Source organism: Parus major, chromosome 15, assembly GCF_001522545.3.
Source record: "Parus major isolate Abel chromosome 15, Parus_major1.1, whole genome shotgun sequence".
NCBI classification, from domain to species: domain Eukaryota; kingdom Metazoa; phylum Chordata; class Aves; order Passeriformes; family Paridae; genus Parus; species Parus major.
The window spans coordinates 10,150,715-10,171,552 of NC_031784.1; the positions used below are offsets into that span (position 1 = coordinate 10,150,715).

The 20,838-nt window shown below is 44.4% G+C and overlaps 1 protein-coding gene across 2 annotated transcripts in view; it reads left to right on the forward strand.

Annotated features, from left to right (window-relative positions):
• The window catches only part of BICDL1 (BICD family like cargo adaptor 1), a 47,588-nt gene that overhangs the window by 2,020 nt on the left and 24,730 nt on the right, over positions 1 to 20,838 (forward strand). For both annotated transcript variants that reach the window (XM_015644321.2, XM_019008399.1), the window contains exon 2: positions 2,848 to 3,063. In XM_015644321.2, coding sequence (XP_015499807.1) covers positions 2,848 to 3,063 — 216 coding nt within the window. The remainder of the gene's footprint in view (positions 1 to 2,847; positions 3,064 to 20,838) is intronic.

Consider the following 20,838-nt stretch of genomic DNA (forward strand, 5'->3'; position numbering starts at 1 on the left):
ACAGTGACAAGAAACAAAGTCTCAGATGAGATCCTTGGTGACAACCTGATACAATGATGTTTAAGTAGCACTGAGAAGGAGATATTTTCTCCCAGTTCACAGTTCGGAATTGGTTACAAGAGCTCAGGGAAGCCTCTCAATTTCACAACAGCCAAGGTACTGGTCTGCTCATTGGAGGCTTTGCCTCAAGATTAAATATGTTCTAGTTTTGTGGGTTCATTGCTGAGGTACAGCATTTCTGTCATACACCTACTCTGGCAAACCTTTCACTTCACAGCCTGAATTTAAATTTATTTCTAATCATGAAATTGAAGTTCTGTAATAAATTCTGATATGTGATCCTAGACAGTTTTATCCCCTGTAAGGGATTAAAGCAGTTAATACTGCTGTTCCTCTGCCACAGAGGAGCCTGCTGTGTCCTAGCATTTTACAATATGAACCCTCTTTATCAGCTGGGAAACTCCCACTTGCTTTCATCTCTTCAGATGGGGACTAGCCCGGCTCAGTTAAGTTGAAGAGAAGCTGTTTTCAGAGGAAAACATCTTCTAGAAAGCTGTAGGTTCTGTGTAAAAATCAATGAGCAGGTGGTGAATGGAGAGACACTCAGGAAACAAGAAACTCCCCTACTGAGGACAGCAATTTTCCCTATCAGAAAATAGATCTGCAGCCCTGAAGGTGCTGGGATGAGGGCAGGCCAGGGGAGATGGCTGCTGGCAGAAGCAGGAGGGACCAGTCAACACATCTCATCTGGGTTCTCCTCTTTGCAACAGCCTCTCCGTGCCCCACTGCTCTGTTCTGGTTCCTCTGTCACAACAGAGTGAACTTGATATTCTTCACTTCTTTCTAACACCAGTCTTTGTGATGGCCATTTATTTGGGCTGTGTGTAGCAGAGATTTCCTTTTGCAGTGAAGGACTAAAGTGCTTTTTAAATGATTGACAAGGCTTATCAGTGGCTTCTAAATCACATTTGGGTGTCTGGGGCACTTCAGCTGCAGTGCTGCTTCTCAGCAGGCTGAAGTTCTACTTTCCATTTAGAGAAGACCCTGGATCTTTCTAAACGTTGCCTAGCAGTGAAAGAGGCAGAGCTATAAAAGACAGAATTTTCAGTGTGCTGCTGAAAGTGAAATTGTGGCTGCTCCAGCCACACTTGGACTACAAACAGGATTTCTTTGCAATGCTTGTCACAGGCCAGGTGCTGGGATCTCAGGCCTACTTACTGCATTAAAATATTTATATTGCTGCTTAGCTCTCATCTGCAAGGATGTTCACTCTTTTAGTGTCTGAAACATGGGGAAATCCTCTGCTATGGGCCACCGTTTTTAATCAACTTTCCCTCATATTTAAGGGTTTTTCATGAAAGTCTGGAATTTGCAGAAAGATTTGGAAGGGCACAAGCAATGTGCTTCTACACTGAGCTGGAGTGAGCATTAGAGAGGATTTGGGGACCAGGTGAAGAAGGAGAGAACATGGAATCTGCATGGCAGAGCAAAAAAATGGTGGAAGATTAGCAATACAGAGGGCTGGAGAGGAACTGGAGGGTATTGACATTCAGACCTGCTTGGGAAGGTGACAGGGACCCTGCCAGGGAGGCTGTGTGTCATCGGCAATAGGCACCCAGGGGAAACAGCCCCCTCACAGCCTGTGTTTCTAACAAGCAATAAAAAGCCACTTCACATAAATGCAGTGCAATTTTCTTTTCCGCCTAGCAGGTTTATTTTTCCCTCCTATCAGAAGTGCCATGGGAATTGTTCACCAGGGAACAATTCACCTGGGAGAAATAGGCAAGTGCTACCAGTGTTTGGCCCAGTGTGTTTCCGTTCTTTTCTAAGACACATTTCTTAAAGACTGGGGAACCTGATAGAGAGCCACAGGAGATTATGCTGGGGATCAGAGGACAACCAACAAGGAGAGGACTCCCATTTTTTAGGTTTCCCTGCTAATCCTGGGACATGCCTATGTCCTCAATCTGTGACTGTTCTGAAAGTAAATGTGTGTCTCCAGTCACCAGGGGAAATTCAAGCTCAGAGTTTAGGATTCTTTCAAATGGGCACAACATAAATCTGCTTTGACCTGATTTTTGAGTCAAGCCCTCATTTAACTGAGCTTGTAAAACATGCAAAAGTTTCACCAGATTTGTGCTGTCCCTCATTTTCCAGCCAATCCAAAGCGGAGCAGAATCTCCAGAACTGAGAGTGGTTTCTAAGAAACCTGAACCCAGAACATGCACATACATAATGTCTATAGCAACCAGTTCATTGCATCCATTGCCATTCCAGAGAGGACTGCATCAAACAATGGAGTTACTGTGCACTATCAAACTCTCAGACAACTAATTAGGTCAGGAATAGAGAGAACAAATGGATAGATGATTCAACTGTTGTTCATGAGACCCATATGACAACAAGGATGCCTCATCTACATTCCTCATCAACAGTAAGGGTATACAGTTTGTATATTTTGACTATAAAGGCAATTTTAAAAGAATTATGCCACTGACCACTGAAATATTGCTTTGGAGTTAAGCTGGGCTCTGCTAAATCAATTGCTCTGTCTGACCTATATATTCTGCCTATTGACATGCAGCCTACTTTACTCTTTTGGCAGTTATTTCAGTAAAAATTCAATGTGCTGAACTCCAGTGGCCAAGGACAGGCCAGTTGCTGGAAATGGAAAATGGCTGTAGTGCCAGTGACCTGCCTTGATGTGGAATTGCAGTCTCCGTGGCATTGTCACACTCAAGCACCCTTCTCTTTCCTGCACAAGGTTATAGCCTAGCAGAGATGAGGAAAAGGAGACATTCACCTTTTTTCCCTCCCTTCCTAACCTCTTCCCCTCCCATCATTTAGCACCTGGAACAAGAGAAACACGAATTGCGGCGGCGATTTGAGAACAAGGAGGGAGAGTGGGAAGGAAGGGTGTCTGAGCTGGAGAGTGACGTGAAGCAGCTGCAGGACGAGCTGGAGAAGCAGCAGGTCCACCTGCGCGAAGCCGACCGGGAGAAGACGCGCGCTGTCCAGGAACTCTCCGAGCAGAACCAAAGACTCCTGGACCAGCTCAGCAGGGTGAGTCAGCTGCGTGGCACAGCTGGGCACGGGACAGGGTCACAGCTCTGCTGTCATCCCCCTCTGGGGCAAAGGAGTGGGAAAACTCCCACTTGTAGGGAAACAAACAGTTCTGCCTCTGGCCGTGTTACACAGGTGCCCCGATAAGACATACTGCCTTTAAACTGATTTTACGCTTCTCAGGAGTGATGCATTTCTTTGTCAAAACAGTTGTGTTTCTGGGTTGAGTGGTCATTTACTGCATAGTTGTCTCTCTCAACTGTTTTTGTATCTAGAACTGATTTAGAAAATCTGTTTCTAATTTACTAATAGGCTGAACAAATGTAGCATGCAAGAAGAAGGCTAATCTGCAACAGTGGGGGTGAAGGGCTTTTTGCAGGCCTCCCTTTTCTGAGATACATTAGCTGTAATGTTGTAGAATTGAACATACCATGTCATTCTCAGATGGTGTGTCACTACAGATAACTTTGCCATGGTTATATGTGTGAGAACCTACTGAAATTCCTTGGAATGCCATGTTTCATCAAAGAGCTTAACTTGCCTCTGAATGAAAGAGGATTTATAGTGAGGCTGCTACAAATCAGCCTAATTGACTGAATACTTGCAGCGTGAGTTTCTTTCTGACAGCAAAAGACTTAAGAGTTTTTGGCTCCTTCCCCCAGAAGCTAACCTGTCTTCTGGAATTAAGAACCTTGATTTTTTTCCTCCCCACTGGACAGTTAGTAGAAACCATAATTTTAATGCTTGAGAACAGTTACTCCAGCAGACAAAAGCATTTGCTTGTTATCAGTTGCTTATTCCCAAAATAGCATAGAACAAAAACACACACACACAGATTCATGCTGAAGAGGCCCATCTCACACTGTAAGAACACCTTTCAGACTAGATTCTGTCAGAGCTCAGTCTCTGGGGCTGACACAGGGATTTTGCCTCTGGGAGGGTGGACACCTCAACCACAACACTAGGATCAAAGGACTCTGAAGAGGGCCAAATGTACAGGTCTTCACTCAAGCTGTGTATGCAGCTGTCCTGTGCCTCTGGAGGTGAGAAGAGCAAGTCTTGGGTATTAATGTACTGACACTTGAGGAAATCATTCCTCATTCCACTGTAGATTTTCCTGTCAAGGATTAAAAAAGTCACTTAGTCCAATTTGGTTAACTGGCTTTCAAAAAAACCATCAAACAAAAAATACTTAATCTTCCTTAGCTCAGGAGTGTTGCTAAGTTTATCCATATTTTTAAAGCAATGTGTCCCAAGTGAGTGACAGATCTTTCACCTTTTCTCTGGACAGAGCATATTCCATACAGACCATGGATGGAGAGTTTTCATCCAAGATTGCACAAGCCCTGTATTGTGTCAGGTTTCTTATCCAGGACTAAGAACTTGGCTCCCATCACATCTGGTGACTCAGTAATTTTCTGTGTATGTATGATTTCTCTCACTGCCTGGGGAATGTAAGGTTTGTTATGGTCCCAGCATAAGCATAAACTGAAAGAACAGACTAGAAGGTAGGAGAGGCAAACCAGACAGCTTGTTTTGGGCTTGTAAACCACATGGGATTATCTTCATATGATACCTGTGCTACAGGAACCTCTCACAGCCAGATGCTCAGAGAGACACTCCACAAAGCTTTGACAGAGGAACCACCAAGTGAAGTCAACCATCATGTGGTGTCCAAGCATGGATTTTGTTCCATTAACTACCTGTTAGTTCCAGAAATGGTCTTCATTGGCCCACTTCAGAACTGCCACATTAAAAAATGCTGAGTATTGGTGCTGCCCTTCCCATTCCAGCCCAGCCCTGTTCCCAGCTTGGAGGACAGTTTTTCTCCAATGCAGATAGGCTCTGATAGAGACAGAGCTGATGTTTACCAAGACACGATTCAGTGCTTATTGACTTTGTCACCTGGCCAAAATTTGCCAGTGAGTCAAATACAGCAATGGGTATAGCAAGGGTGTAAACAGTCTTCCCACAGTCAGGAAAACCTGAACAAACTGAAAGAGAGTGGGGAACAATCTTGTCATTTTCAGGGCTTTAGCTGAGGCTTTTTAAAATTCCAGCATTATATTAGCACTTGATTCCTAGCACTTAATGTTCCATATATGCTGCTCTATAGTGTATTTGCAGTCTCATGTGTCTGGTCTCTTATTCTGAAGAGGTTACACATGTAATTCCTGAGGCAGTGGCACTGCCTAAACCCTGCACCCATGTAGTTCTGGCTCCTGTTACCACTTAGGCTTCCAGTTAATAAAAAGGACAAATAAGAGCTGTGTGGATGGGCTTGCCCACAGCCATACTGCCATAGGCTGGAGTCTCACCTGGGATCATGAACTGAGCACTGGGAGAGGAAAAGTCCTACAAAGAAGTGCTCTTACAGCTTCTGTGACCTTTCAGGTGTTGCTGGTGTCCTCCCTGTGTTCCTGGTTCTGCATTTATGTCACCATGGGTTGTTTGGGAGCAGAGGGTTATGAGAAGTCTGGGATAAAGTGATGAAAGTCTTATTCAGAACCTCAAGTCTGCCCCATCCAACACTCTATATCCTGCTGCACTCACAGGACACAAGGACAGGCTTCTCTCTGGTAGAGTCATTCTACACTGGTAGATACTGGGTCCTTAAATTTGAATTTCTACAGATTTTAGCAATTAACACCTCATGGCCCCATTTAGCAACACTTGATAATTTCTCTCCTGGAGAAGGTATCCCCTTGGGACTGGGCTCTGCGTGTGCCAAATGACAGTCAGCCTCAGGAGCTGCCAGCCCACATGGTCCTGCTTGTTTCTTCTGGATTCCCTGGGCTTCAGCCTCTTTTACCTCAAAGCAGGGCAGCAGCCACCATCTCCTTCCTCCTGCCCCTCCTCCTTCCTGCTGCTGCCATACTTTCAGCAACTAATTAGTCTTTAGGACATTTTTTTAACCCTGCCTTCCCCAGAGATGAAAAGCCAACACATACATTGTCTAAAGTATCTTTGGTGCAAATGCCAACCAGCCAAGCACACACACCCACACGAGGACAGCAAGGGGACCTGGAAAACTCTGTCTTGCAATTAATGCCTGGGACTGAAAAAATCTATGGACAGTTCTAGCAAAAACTGATAAGGAAAACTCAAGGATAGGAATTTTAAGTCTGTTCCAGTATCTAAAAATTAGCCTCTTGCCTCTGTCACCAAGAGGCTAAAATAAGGTCTTTAAAATGGTTTGAGGTCTTCCAATGAGGTGGTGATATAGGAGAATTTTAAATATCTAATAATAGTAAGTAGGCTATAAGGAACTTTGCCTCCTCTTGAAATACAGCCTTTGGTTCTCTCCTTTTAGCAGAACAAAGATACTGCCTGAGGTTAGAACAGCATTAAACCATGGGGAAAATTTGGTTGGCTGGACTGGGAGAACATAGTGAAAGACGTCATTGAAATGCCAAAGAGCAAGTTTAAGACCTCCACAGTATTTTTTAATTTGCTACGTGATGATTAAAATCCCTTCTGCACATTGCTTTGATTTTCCTCCCCCTGCATCAGCATAGCAAAGGGTGCAGGAGCTCTCAGCAGTGTGTCCACACCAAGCTAAATACCAAGTGTACCAAGGAGAACTGTAGAGCTCCTCATGAGCAGTGTGCCAGGGTACAAACCACTCACCAGAACTGCTCAGAGCTAAAGTATAGGAGTCAAAGAACAGTTCTGCTGAGAAAGTCGAGGCTTGGGAATTATTACATGTTCTGTTCCAGCTCCTTCAGTCTCTCCCATCTGTTTCAATTCCCCACTAGGATAAAAAAAGAAAAAGAAAAAAGAAAAAAATCCACAAAAAACACAATCCTATGCTTTCTGTTTTTTTATGGGGGAGTGTATATAAGGAAAGGTCTCCTCTTACGTGTGCCCACAGCAGGTAACACAGCAAGAGTCTTGTCCCCACCTTTGGGCTTCTAGGAGTTACTAATGCAAATAATAATAACAAGCAGTCATCTTCCTATAATGAGACAACATATTACTACTTTGTCAGGAAGTGAATGAAAAAAGACTTCCACGCTGTTTCAGAGTGCCTTCACCAGATGGCTTTCCCACACATTTCCTGCTCCCCAGCTCTGGCTCCTGGAGCTGTTTGCTGCGTGTAGCTTGGGCGAGGCTCATCCTTCCCAGTTCAGCTGGGCTTCTTTTATGGTACATGGAGCCCAGGGGAGCGATTTCACAATGTCAGGCTCAGGTAGTTTTTGCAATGCAAATCTGTTTCCCGGGGCAGTGGAAGAGTGTCATCTTGCACTGCTGAAACAGCTCCTTGTGTTTAGAGAGGAGCATTGGGCTGCTGTGACATCCCTCAGAGGGGCCCTCAATCACCAGCTCCTTAGATTCACTCAGCATCTAGAGCCAGCATGCTGCTACAAAGAATGAGGTGTTTCAGTCAATCCCTCTGCTACATCAAGAACAGGAGCAGCCAGCCCACAATTCTCCAAAGGAGGTATTATTTACTAACCACAAAACCCTCCTTTCAGTAATATTTCGGTTGAAGTTTTACACTTCATGCTCTGACATGCAGCATTTTAGAGAGCTGGCAGGCACTGCCTGGCTTTGCTTTGAAAGAAACAGGTTTTTACTTAAGAACAAGGTGACCATAGTGTATTCTCCTTTCCAAATTACTTGTATTTTAAATACATCCTTTTATAGTCAAGAGCATGACTATGAGGGAGGCAGGTCTGTTGTCAGTTATTTACTTGAAGAGATTTTTCTGAATGGTTGGTTGCTGGGTCTATCAGCATAGCAACAATGTCGGTTTTAAGAAATTCAGATTATTCACTGAAAAAGAAAGCTACTGGAAGAAGTGTGCTGGGCAAGATGCACTGCTTTTACCATGACAGAGATTTGTAGCAATTGCATGATGAATTATGTCTTTAATTCCTTATTTTATCTATACAGGTGCTTATTGCAAGCCTCCTTAAGTTTCTTGTTTATTAAGTTGTCTCCAATAGCCCAGCGAGGTCTATTGGGAGCTGCATCCTTAGCACAGAGACAAGTCAGGCTGAATTTAAATCCTGTTTCAAGGGGTTTATTTTTAACCAGACAAAGATCCTGAGTGAACCTGGGCTAAAGAAGAGTTGCTTTGACTATCCCTACTTTTCAAGGTGCAGATCAGCCACTACACTGAATTCTTTTTCCTAAAAGCTCTCCAGGTTTTGCTCTTCAAAGTGTTTACTGGACCTATTCAGTGAGCAGCTTATTTATTATAAGGAACTCTATACTGAACTCCTCAAGCACAGAGTCCTGCATATCAAATCTTCACCTGCATCACCACTGAGCAGTCTAAATTCAATGGAAGGGGGAATTGCAGGAGAAAAGGCAGCACTGCTTCCTGTTGAAGGAGCTGATGTACCTGCTTGTCATGGCAGCTTTGGTGGGGCTGCTCATTCCTTGGGGGAAGGCAGACAGCCCTGGAGCACTGTTTTGTGCCTGGCATAAGGCTCACTCGTGTCACACATGCTGTGGTGAGAGGAAACAGACACCAGCATCAGAGCCAAACACTGATTCCAGCAAACCTCCCAGTAACCTCCTTCCCCAGCTCCCCACCCCTCTGGAGCATCAGCAGATCCTCACGCCACATAGCCAGATCCCTGATCACCCAGGGAATACTAATGAGAAAGGCTCCTTCTCTCCAGTTGCTTCTCCTCTAGCAGAGAGCACTTGTTAATAATTCAGCTTCATGCCACATCAGGCCTGGAGTGCTGAGGCTTTCCATGCTAAAGCTGTAAATGCAGGACGTGACTGCAGCTGTGTGTTCTCGTCTGCAGAGTCCTTCAGTGAAATGATTCAGTGCCCTAGAAGGTAATGGAGAAACACCTTGAGGTCACTGCTGAGTGGCACTTACCCACCATCCCTCTGGGAGAACAAGGAGAAAGGCTCAACCTTCTGCTGAGAGTCAGTCCAAGCCTGCAGCACCCGTTAACCCTGTTTTAGGACACACAGAACTTGTGGACCCAACAGGAACAGGGCCATCCAGACATCAAGGAATAAATACAGGAAATGCCAAAGAAGCAATTTCAGGAGCACCCCTACAGAATTTGTCCAAGGATTTTGCACACACTCATTTCATGTAAGATTTTTTACCCTTGAGTCCTTTGGTGTTAAGTGCTGATGGGCACTTAGGGAATGAGCAGAAAGAGGATGGGCTGTTGTGATAGCACAAGGGGGAATGGGGACAAATTAAAAGAAGGGAAATTTAGGTTAAGTATTAGAAAGAAATTCTCTCATGTGAGTGTGCTGAGACACTGGAGCAGGTTGCCCAGGGAGGTTGTGGCAGTCCCAGCCCTGGCAATGTTCAAAACCAGGTTGGACAGGGCTTGGAACAGCCTGATCTAGTGGGAGGATTCCCTGCCCATGGCAGGGGGAGTTGGGACTAGGTGATCTGTAAGGTCCATTCCAATCCCTGAACATTTCATGCTTCTATTAAAGCTGTGCATGGAATAGAACAGGGGCTAATGAATAGCAAAGCCCTCCCTAGGAAAAGGATTAAACTACTATTAAAAAAAATAAAATAAAAAAAAGTTACTGTTAAGGCAATGGAACTACACACATTGCTGCTCCTGGGCAAAAGGATGGCATCCCTGGGTCCCAGGGGCTGGGTGAGACCCTCATGTTCCTCTGGGGCAGTGGCGCATCCCCTCTACCCCGGGGACCCCTCGCTGGTTGCTGGATGACAGCACGGCATGTCCCAGCCGGTGATGTTACCGTGGCAACCGAGTGTGATTTCTCTGCCTGTAATGCCACGACAGCCAGGGACACGCAGGGAGACGCACTTGTGACGTCCGAGGCGGGCGGGCGGTGGCCGCGGCCCGTCTGCCACCCCCGTGGGTTCCGCTCGCTGCCAGGACATGTTCCCGCGTCGCCTCTGCATCCCCCGCGGGCCCCTCCCCACCTCTCCTCCTCTGCTCGAGGCAGTTTCCCCCCCAAAATCGCGCTGGAGCTGTACCAGCCCGAGGCAGCCTGTTTGTACCATCCACAATGAGCTCCCGAACCTGCTGGGGGACAGGTAAACATTTTATATCCTGGATGGAAGGAGCCCCTTGCAAGCGGATCTGGTGACCCTGCCAGGGCTTGGCACAGAGCAACTCCTGGGAGTCCAGCTCAGGACATCAGAGAAATGATTATCTGCCCAAGCCACTGAGCCTCCAGGCTGTGCACAGCTCATCTCCCACCCTCAGGGGCTTGAGGTGCCTGGATGGAGCAGCAAAGGCTGCCCTGGGAGACATCACAGGGCCACAGCTCCTGTCTCACCACCACCCCCTTTCACTGGGCAGCACATCTGCAGGAACAAGTGTTCAGAGCACTCTCTTGGACAAATACACATAGGTGTAAAGTCCCTGCTAGTGAGTCAGACACTCTTCTTCCCTGCACTTCAGCTAAGCCCAGCTCATAGCCCATCTTTTTCCTCCAGCAAGTGGTCCTAGAAGAGATTTCAAAAGTTCATGCAAGGCTTCTGTCTCGAGACATTAGCAGCACCACTAATCTGTGAACGTCCAAAGGCCAGAATCCAACATAAAACTGAAGCTGAACTCGTCCTGGAGTAAGAAGATAAAATTCTGAATGAGTCCTTTCCTTCCCTCTTGCACTGTACTAAAAATTTCGAGTGGCTATTCTGTTTACATCCAGGTTGTTTATTGGAATTGTTTTATTATGCAGTAGCTCAGAGGTAGGAACACATGGGCAGAAGAATTTTTTTCAAAATATTTCTGTTTATTCACACTTGCTGTAAACACCTCCTCCAGGAGATTCTAGAAAGTAGGACACAGAAGGTGTTTGTATCCAGCCACTGCATTACTAGCCAGGGACAAACATGATTGAAAGCTTTGCAAACAGCTATGTAAGAAAAAACCAATTAAAAGCATTTGATCTTTAAAGACCCATTCTGGGTTATAAGGTTTGCACACCTTATAATGAAAGTCTTCAAATTCCTTCTTTTTTCCAGCAGGCTTGCTTTTTCTAAATGCAATTTAGTAGACAATAGCTCAAGAGGGAAGTCTCTTCTACACTGAGGGGGTTTTGCCAGCTGTATTGGGTGCTCTGATTACCCATGAAATCAGAGGCCTCTTGCAAAACAGCCTAAAGCTTAACTAACATTTTGTTTAGAATGGCATTTAGCAGAACCTACTTTATTTTGAGCAGAGATACAGGATCAGCAGGACACTCTTGTTGATTTCTGGTTGCCAAAGTGCAATACAAAGCTGGCTTGTGCTTGGCAACAATACCCAGGGATGGGAAATGCCACCTCAGATAGGGAAACAACTGTATCCAGAGGCAAGGGTACAACAGGAAACAGCTGACAGATGAGGACAGAAGTCAAGGGACCTGCATGTCAGAGCAACTGGAGTAAAAGGCTGCTCCTAAGCAGCCCAAGAGAGCATTTAATTTGGAGGAGATACAGGCTGGCCTCACAATCTCGGTAGTTATCCTTATGCAGAGGCTCAGTTCTGTAGATTCCAAGACCTGCAACAGATTTCCATCGTAGATGGGATCCCTGATAGTGTTTGAGAGCAGACTGCTGAGGTCAGAAGTGTTGGGAACAATTCCATTAACTGTTCTTGCCCTCTCCTAACTGTTCTTCCCTGGAAGGTTCTAATGTTGAAGCATGGAAAGAACATTTTTGAAGGAAGAACTGCTTGCATAGTTTCAGCTGGGTTGTGACTCTACCAAGATTAGTACAGTCATGCAGATGTGTCATAGATGTAGAGCTTTCACAGAACAGTTACAAGACCTGCAGATGTTTGGGTAGCTAAAGCATCCTGCTCATTGGATTTGCCTTTAAATGGAATTCTTCAGTTCCTTTGCACTTCAGTGCACCAAGATAACGAAATGTAACCTTGTGACTGCTTTGTTCTCTACATCCTTTAAAGTCTGTTCCTGAATCCACTTCCAGACTTGGCACAGTTTTGTAGTGACAGGGGTGCTCTTAAAAAGCTGTTCCATTTGGCAACTATTTAGCCTGAGCTGTTCCTGGTTACTTGTTGAACAAAGCACCATTGTACTTGGCTGTCAACAAGCCCAGATCCAGGAGAACAGAATTCTACAATTCAGGTGTAGACCAGCAGATTTGTCACTCACACCAGGACTATTAGGTACAAACCTCAAGACTTGCTGGAGGGAAGGGTCTGTATTTATGGAAGAGATCCATAGACCCGATTGCTTTTGCAGGTGAAGTGTTTCAGGACAAAAACACCCACAAATTTCAAAAGAAGGGCACCTTTTGGAGAAGTATCTAAAGAGTTCTCCATTGTTTGTTTACTTGGTTAGCAAGTGATTGGCATAGATTTTATTGGAACACCAGGAAACTGAGACACTGACTAGGCAGTAATTGTCAGTGTAAAACAATAAACAAAACCCTAGTGAATGAAAAATCTCTCCACTCAGGCAGCGTACACAAGAGTTTGAGCTTTTCTCTTCATCTTATAGAATGGGGATGAACTAAGGTGAGGCTTTTTGTTTGTTTTTAAGGTGTGGAATAGGAATTTAGTGCTCAGTGTCTCACACTGACAACATAACTGGGTAAAGCTAGTGCTCAGACATTACTCCTTGACTGGGTATAAGCTTTATTCTTCGTGTCCCTTACATAACCTGCAGTGTGTATGAATTGCAGGACAAGAATTAGACTGATAATAAAAAAATCAAACAGCTGTTAAGTTTGGCTGAGTAGAGGAGATGGCCCAGAGACTCTACAAGGTCTCCATCAAAGGAAACTTTTGGGAGGTGGCCAAGTAGACTCCAGTCAGGAAGGGCTGGCCAATTTTTGCACTGATACAAGAAGAGCTAGGCAGAGTTGAGTCTGAGAGACTTTCTGAGGTTTCCCTTTTATGCAGGCAAGAGTTTGACTAACATCAGGTCATGTCTTCTTGCTATTTATGAATACTAAAGAATGAGGCAGAGAAACCTGACAGAATACTCACAAGGAATGTGTGATCTCAAAGGCTTTGGAACTGACTTGCATTTTAACTCTACATGGACATAAAGTAATGAAAGGGTGAAAACAAGTGTAAACAGGGAATTATTCAAAATGCTTGAATAGACTCAGATTTTGTGGGAGTTGTACTTTTCAACAGATTTATGTTTAGAAGCCAAATGGGAAAGCCTGGAAAGGCCATGTTTGCTCATAAGAGATCATTGGTAGAATGTAACAGTGTGATGTTTGTCTAAATAACATATATTGATCGGCTATGAAGTTGCACAGGGATTTGCCAACTCAAATTATTCCTGTAGGTTTGCCTCTATTCCAGAGATATTTATTTCCCTAGGCTTTACTGGATGTTGTACTTCACTTTGTGCACAAATTCTCCCTAAATGTTGTGCCACTTAGCCTTTATTTCTCTCTCCACCTTAGCACAAGGGATCAGACTCTTAGTGAAGCATTAAGGGGTCCAGCCAAATGCTTATGAAATTGATGATTTCATTAATGCCACTTCTTCATGGGGCCTTCCTGTTCCTGAGGCACTGCTGCCATGGGTACAGGCTCTCACCCTGCAGAGCTGCAGACAAGGAGGGGTCTCGTAGGCTTGGGCTGCTTTCTCAGCAGAAGCTGCAGTAAACCATTTCAGACATTATCCAATCCAGCAGCTCAGTTAATCTCTGCTTACCCAGATTAACTCTGGCATCACGAGACAGCCCATCAGCTGCAGGCTGGCTCTCAGCATCTCCCTCCTTTCAAAGGAGTTATTTGCATCAGACATTGAAAACTTGGGAAATTCCTTCTGTCTTCCCATCCTTCTTAATCCTCCATCAAGAGACACTATCAGAGACTTAAGAAGGTCAGACTGGGGGAGAGGGAAGGAGACAGGCATCTTTCTCCCTCATTTCACATCACTGCTTGACTTCAGCACAGGAAGGGAAGATTTGTCCAGTGTGGGACAGCTCCAGATCACACACCTTTAATACTCCTGTCCCAGACATGGGCCTCCTCCAACAATCTCTGACCCTGTTTACAGCCAGGGAACACTCTGCCAAGAAAATATTTTGCTGTGTGAAACCAAAGTGCAGAAGCCTTTCCAAGCATGAACTTGTTCAAATGAAGATATTAATTCTCTGGCTTCTTTTAATCTCCCTAAGCAGAGCTATAAGCCACCCCAGGTCAGGGAAAGTGGCAGAATTTACCAAAATGCCTGTCTAGACCCACATACAAAGTAGGCTGTGGTGCTAACCCTGCCCACAGCTCAGTGGATGTGACACAAGCACCCAGAGCCAGGTGTCTGTGGTGCAGCTGGGCTCACCCTGCAGCGTGGAGGAATGAGCAGGCTGGCTGTAAAGCCATTGACAAAGCACACACACCTCCATGGCTGTGAATACCTGTACACCACCATCTCTACTCTTCCCTCCCCTCACATCATTTGGCACCTGAGACCTTTGCATGAGGCACCTGTGAATATTTCAAGCACGTGCAGTTGTCAGTTTTCATTAAGCCTCTGTCAGACTGAAATGGCTTCTTTATACTGTTTATCCTTGTGTATGCTCTGCTGATGCTACAGAGTGCAGGTGGCTGGACAGGGAACTCACAGCACTGTAAAAGCCTTGTCTGCCACTCCCCATGATGCCTTGGAGTGGCTGCCTAGAACAGAAACTGGACAAGATGAAGAGAATAAGTAGTTATTAAAAGACTTCAATAGATACACCTGGAATAGTCAAAAGCCTCCCAGAGGCTATACTCAAGATGGAGGAGCTTTCAGACAGAAATAAGTTTGGTCTGTTTGCATATCAGGGGTTAATCCTCCAATTATAGCTTCAGGTAATGAAGTCATTAACCACCAGTTTGCTCCCCCCCAATTCATTTTTGTTTATACTTTTCAGGGCCTGAGGCTGTAGGGTATCCTTGAGTTTTAGGCCTAGAGGAATTGTTTTGTCTGACCAAAATGTGAAGACAGTAGTTAACACTTTATATGGGATTTAGTTATGCACTAAGGCAGTACAGGATTTGAAAAATACAAAGGCTAAAATCCTAATGCATCACCCACAGCACTGGATGAGGCCACCACAGGATAAAAGGAAAAACCAAGGCCAAGCTGCTGCTGCCTTAATTTCACAGGGATATTTTTGCATGTGTACCAATCCTCCATATTCATCACAGAAGAGGTAGTACTTCAAAGGCACTCAAATAATCACTTCTTGGTGCATTCCACCAGCATCGTTAGGGAAATGTCCATAAATACCCTTCTCACATATCTTGTTTCACTCAGATTATCCTTGTCTCCTTGGCAACTGTCAGATGATGTATAATGCTAGCAGGGATTAGCCCCAATGAGCCTTATAACCCTCATGTAAAATTCTGACTCCATGAGGGGACCTGGCCAAAACACTCCCTTCCTGGTAATGTGTAATTGTTGCCATAAACAATATTAAATCCTAGACCCTTTCAGCAAACCTGAGTAAGGGTGAAAACCAATAGAGAGCTTTTTAACTGGTAGTATTTGTCTTGTCCTCCAAATAAATAAGTTTGAGACAGGGATATACTTGGTGTTTCACAGCTTGACACTTAAAGCAAGCTGTATTTTGAATCAGTACTTGAGAGAAGGCTTGTGCCGAAAACTTGGCTCTAATATCTTTATCTCCTTCGTCCCCTTGTGTCAGTGGGATCACACTGGGAAATTCCAAATCCCTGCAAGAGCTTAACAAAATTATGCTGGGCTTTAACCTATTAATTTCTGAAAACTACCCAGGGTTCAGATCATCACTTGGTGTGCACATTCTGTCTGACTGGGTTTTACTGAGACTTCTGCCTCTGAGGAAGCAGCTCTGGGTTGTACCCTTGTGCCCCATTGCTCAGGCAGACATGACCAAAGCATCAGGTCAAGGAGTTTCAACACATGCTGCACTTGCACAAAGCTTGTCTCTACTCCACATGATATGTGGATCTGCTGAGGAAGAAGCTGGTTGTCTCATGTGGCATCCTGGGCACCCAAAGCCAGTTTTTGTCTTGTGGCACTGACACAAGACCTGTCTTCACACAGGAGATGCAGAGAGTGCCAGTGCATGGAGCTGAGCAGCCCTGCATTACATACAAGTGTTACAGAATTGAAGATCTAAGTGATAAAAGCCTACCTGTGCTGCAGTAGTGACCTGGTTAAACCACTTGTTCCTTCTTCAGTCCTCTCAGTTCTTTATAACTTTCCAAGCTGGGGATATCTGCTCTAGCTCAACAGAACAAAAAATATCTTTAAGCAGAGCCAAGGAAAGTAGGCTGAAATCAGCACTAGGCTCAGGAACAAAACCAAATCCAGACATACTACAGCAGAAATAACAGTATTTCTGTAATTAAGCAAACAAATCTCTGGCACAGCATTGTGTCTAAAAACAAATTAAACAATGAGCCATGGCTGGTATCTCTTAGACTAATCAACTGGAGAGAGCTGAGAGAGGAGGGGAAGAAATGTCCCAGGAGGTGGGTCACCAAACAGCCAAGCCAAGGGGTGATGGGGAAGCCAGTGTAAGCAAGGCAGAGACAGGCAGAAGAAAACCCAAGTTCTGGCACAGGCTGGTTAGCAGTGATGCAACCTGATTTGTTTGCATGCTTGTGTGGACCTATTTGCTCCTCAGCCATCTGCCAGCTCCAGCACACACCTCACCACATGCAAGACTTGCAAGGAGGGGAAAAAGGGATCAGTGGCTTAAGGCAGGTGATTTTTAGCACAGATAGGATAAAAGCCCTCCTAACTCACTCACATGTCTATGTACTGGCAGAAGCTCTAAGCAGCACCATTTTAGACACTCCAGCACACAGCAGGTGCTTGGGAGATTTAGTACTGCTACCACTGGCTTGTGCACACAGAGAAATTCAGCTACAGCAGCAGGAGTAATAAAAACTGCTGAGAGCTGAATACCACAGTCTCCTCTGCTGCTGGTCACATTACTCTTGATTTCAGGCAGCAAGAGGAAGAGAAAGTTAATCATTTATGTACAGCAAAGCTAGGGAAGATCCCAGTTTAAAATCCTACTGTAGTAGCAGAAGAAATGGAGTAGACCAGCCCACGATCAAGTGCAGCAGAATCCACACACACTCAGGCAAGGCAGCCCTCTCTGCTGAAGATAAAGTGATAAATGAACGTACCTGGAAAGCAACAAAGGTTGCCACAGGTAAGGTATAAGCATGTTCAAACAGGGCTTTGAAAATGAAGCACATTCCCAGTAGTAACTTGTCAGGGAGTCTTTGAAGCTGAGGAACAGCCACTGCTACACCACTTTTGATGTGTTTTTCTTGTTGCACTTTACAGCTGGTCTCCTGCTCCCTTCTTTGGCCCTAGGTAGGGCACATGAACAGGGTACATGTCATTGGTACTGACTTCTGCTTAAAAGCACCAGAGCCAAAACCAACAATATTTTTTCCTAAAGGGCAGCTGTAGGTCTTTATAAACTCTGCTCCTCCAGGACAAATCACTGAGGGTGAACAGGGAGCTTTGGTGAAGGAGGGAAGCACACTTCTTACCAGCCAAAGCCTCAGCTGTGAAACCTTCACAGGGAAAAGAGATCTTTTCTCAGCATCGCACAGGACAGGTTGCTAATTCTGTCTATGCAGTGTTTCCCAGTCTAAGACCTTGAGCAGTGCTTACAGGTGCTGGTTTGCAGGCAGCCCCACACCAGGGCTGTGGGTCAGTCCCAGACCTACCTGGTGCCTGCTCCAGCTCAGCCCAGGATTGCTGAGAGCTGGCTGTATCTGCATGGAGTCAGCTGTCAGAAGGCAATGGCCTCTGTGCCAAAAAAGTACAGCTTGAGTAACTCTTATCCCTCTAAGCAACATCTTAGACAGTGGGGGAATGGGCTTTCAGTGGAATGACACCTGACCTGGATTTGCAAAACCTTGGCTACAGGTACAAGTCTGAGTCTAACATGCTTGTGTCAAACTGGCTGCCCACAGCCAAGCACAGCTTTTGTAACACTTTCAGTGGACTCTCTTCCAGGCACTTTACTTTAACAGAGCTGCTGGGATGTTGCTACAGCAGGTTTTTTCTTCCCTGATAACGCTGCTCTTCTTTTCCATCAGAAAAATAGCTGAATACATGAAGGGTTGCTGGTTGAGGCATCTTCCCCCATACAGGACCATGCATACTTTACCTTTAGTGATACTCAGATACACTGAAGCCTGAAACTCATACAGAGAGGGGCTCTTTCCAGTCCCTGATAATGATTCCCCTGCATGTGTATCATTTGGCAGAGTATAGTACATTTTATATGCCATCCCACGGCGTGTGCTGCACCCACCTCGTTTTTCAGCTACGTTTCCTCTCCACATCTTCTTGCTTTATTTTTTTATTTCCAAGCACAGCTTTTTGTAGGACTTAAAGTACCAAAATGCCAGCGAGTTTGCCAAAAGATGTTATTTAAATAAAACTCATGCAAGAGCTTTTTAAAAGCAAGATTGTAGGAGGACAAAGCTGCAAGGAGAGATCCATATTTCCAGACTATCCCCTCATCCAGACACTGGCCACAGCTACACAGGCTCTCTAGAGGAACACCTCACCTGCCAGGCTGGCACATGCATAAGATCTGGCCACTTGAAGAAGTACTCAGAAGCTTCCCAAAGGCTGGGTTACAGGTCTTGGTTGGAAAATTTATCTTCAGCTTTGAATACACCTGCCGTGAACTTAGGCTCTGGCTCACACTAGAAATTACTGTTGCATATTTTCTCCCTATACAGCTGGGGAGGTGAGACTGCTCTGAAAGCCAGGCCCTGCCCTGAGGATCTGGGAATTAAAGACCTAATCCCCTCAGTGTTTACATCTGTGCAATGCACAGAAGGTAAACATGCTGTGTTCCAGCATCTGCTGCACCTGTGTCCACAAGCTCAACCTGGGTGGAAACAGCAAAGCTGGGCTAAAAGGAGACAGAATTCCTGTACTTATTGCCCATGTTAATGCACTAAGTATAGATTTGGCTTCAGTAGATCAAAGTGCTCAGATGTTATTATTAACACGTTGTAATTATCTTTTGTCAGCAGTCACCAAGAGCAAGGTCTGCCTTGTGCTCAAAGTCTGCTCCAAAGACCTTATGCCCTAAACAGATCTTTTCATGCTGCCAAGAGGGAGAAAAATTCAGATATAGCTGGAAGCTGACAAAGTACAGGAAGAAGCGCTGCTAAGTTAAATAATATCTCTCTAGAAGCTTTTTGTCTACAGGTATTCAGCACAGTTCTTTTGTGTTTAGAAGGACAGATCAAACACTAGCTGACCAAGAAATATTTTCAAGTAAAATGTTACTTAACAGCTCCAGAACAATCCTTTAAGAACATAGATTTGTACCTTTTTATTCAAGTGTTGGAATGGGACATGCTGCCGTATGAGTTTCATGGTTTGGGTTTTTTCCAAAATTTTGTGATGAACTTGTTCATTTTTATGGCATTCACTTTCCATTTATGACCCCATTGCACCTATCTGTGGTTAAAACTTTTAGTGAAGAGGAAATTTTAAGGGAATATTTTGAAGCTGTAGCTTTCATCCTGGCCAATATTCGCTAGAGGGTTTGGGTTTCCTGATTTTTCCACAGAAAGCAGCCACAAGTTCTCCTGTATTGGCTATGAGAAACCAGCCTTCTGCACAAAACACTTTCACATCTTGCTCTAGTCAAGCCAAGCTCCAAAAAACACTTCCTAGCTCTTCTTCCTCTCACTTTTGAAATAAATTCATCAAGTTTTAAAGGAAATGAGCAAACACACATGAACACTGTTTTTAAGAAGCAGCCTGATAGAAGTTATTTGGAATCAAACTTTGCAGGGATTTAAAAGCTAATGAAACATCTCCAGGTCAGTCTACCATAAAATTTAAATATATGTTTGAGAACATGTTTTCTCTCTTCCTGTCAAAAGGCTTCCTGGGAGAGTTTAATATATTTTAAACCAACTCCTTGAATTTTGTCCCATCATTTTTGGCACTCACTCATTTCATATATATGGGAATGGACACCACTATTTTCATGCACTCAGACATGTTTGTAACTGCAGGTTTGAGCACCAAGTCTACACAAACTGGAAAGCATTTGGCTTGATTTACTACTAATAAATCCTAAAACAGTATATTGTGAGCTTAATAGGGTGTAGACACGAAGATTTCAAGAGCAGACAGAGCTGCTAGTCTGCCATCACATATTAGATGTGATAGAACAATAGAACTCAATTAATTTGCCTTGAAATAAAGGGGAAAGAGTGCTTAAAGCCAGAGAAAGAGATTGTAAGAAGCTTAATTATTGTCTCTTTCTTCCAGGCACAACCATTTGAATTTGAACATCTCCAGGTTTAAGGTCTTAAGACTAAAATGATTTCATAAAAAAATAATTTCAAGAATGGAGATTGGCTGTCCTGACTTCAGGCTACCAAGGAAAGACAGGAAAGCCTCTCAGAGCACGAGGGAATGTTACATTTCTTTGTCTCCACTGTTGTAACCTTCTTAAATTTTCAGAGGTTTTAATGACCAGGTTAAGTATTCATGTTTCCAGTTCAGTTATTTCCAAACTAGTCAGGCATTTTTTTGTTCATTATCCTCTTATCTGACCCACACTTTTGGCTTACTAGAAACTTACTGGAAGAAATATTTTTCAGCCTTTAGCTCATGTAGTAAAGACAGACTGAGCTCCAGCAAATCTGGATTAAAAACCTACATCAAAGGCAATGGCCAAAATTGTCTATCAAGGTAAAATATGCCTTTTTCAGGGGAAAAAAACCCCCAACTTATTAGTAGAAATTAAATATTAGAAATGCATTAGAAGTTATTTAGGAAAGCAGATCACAGAGGTTACTGATGCAAAACATGAACTGTTCAGCTTCCAAACTGTTCCATTCCC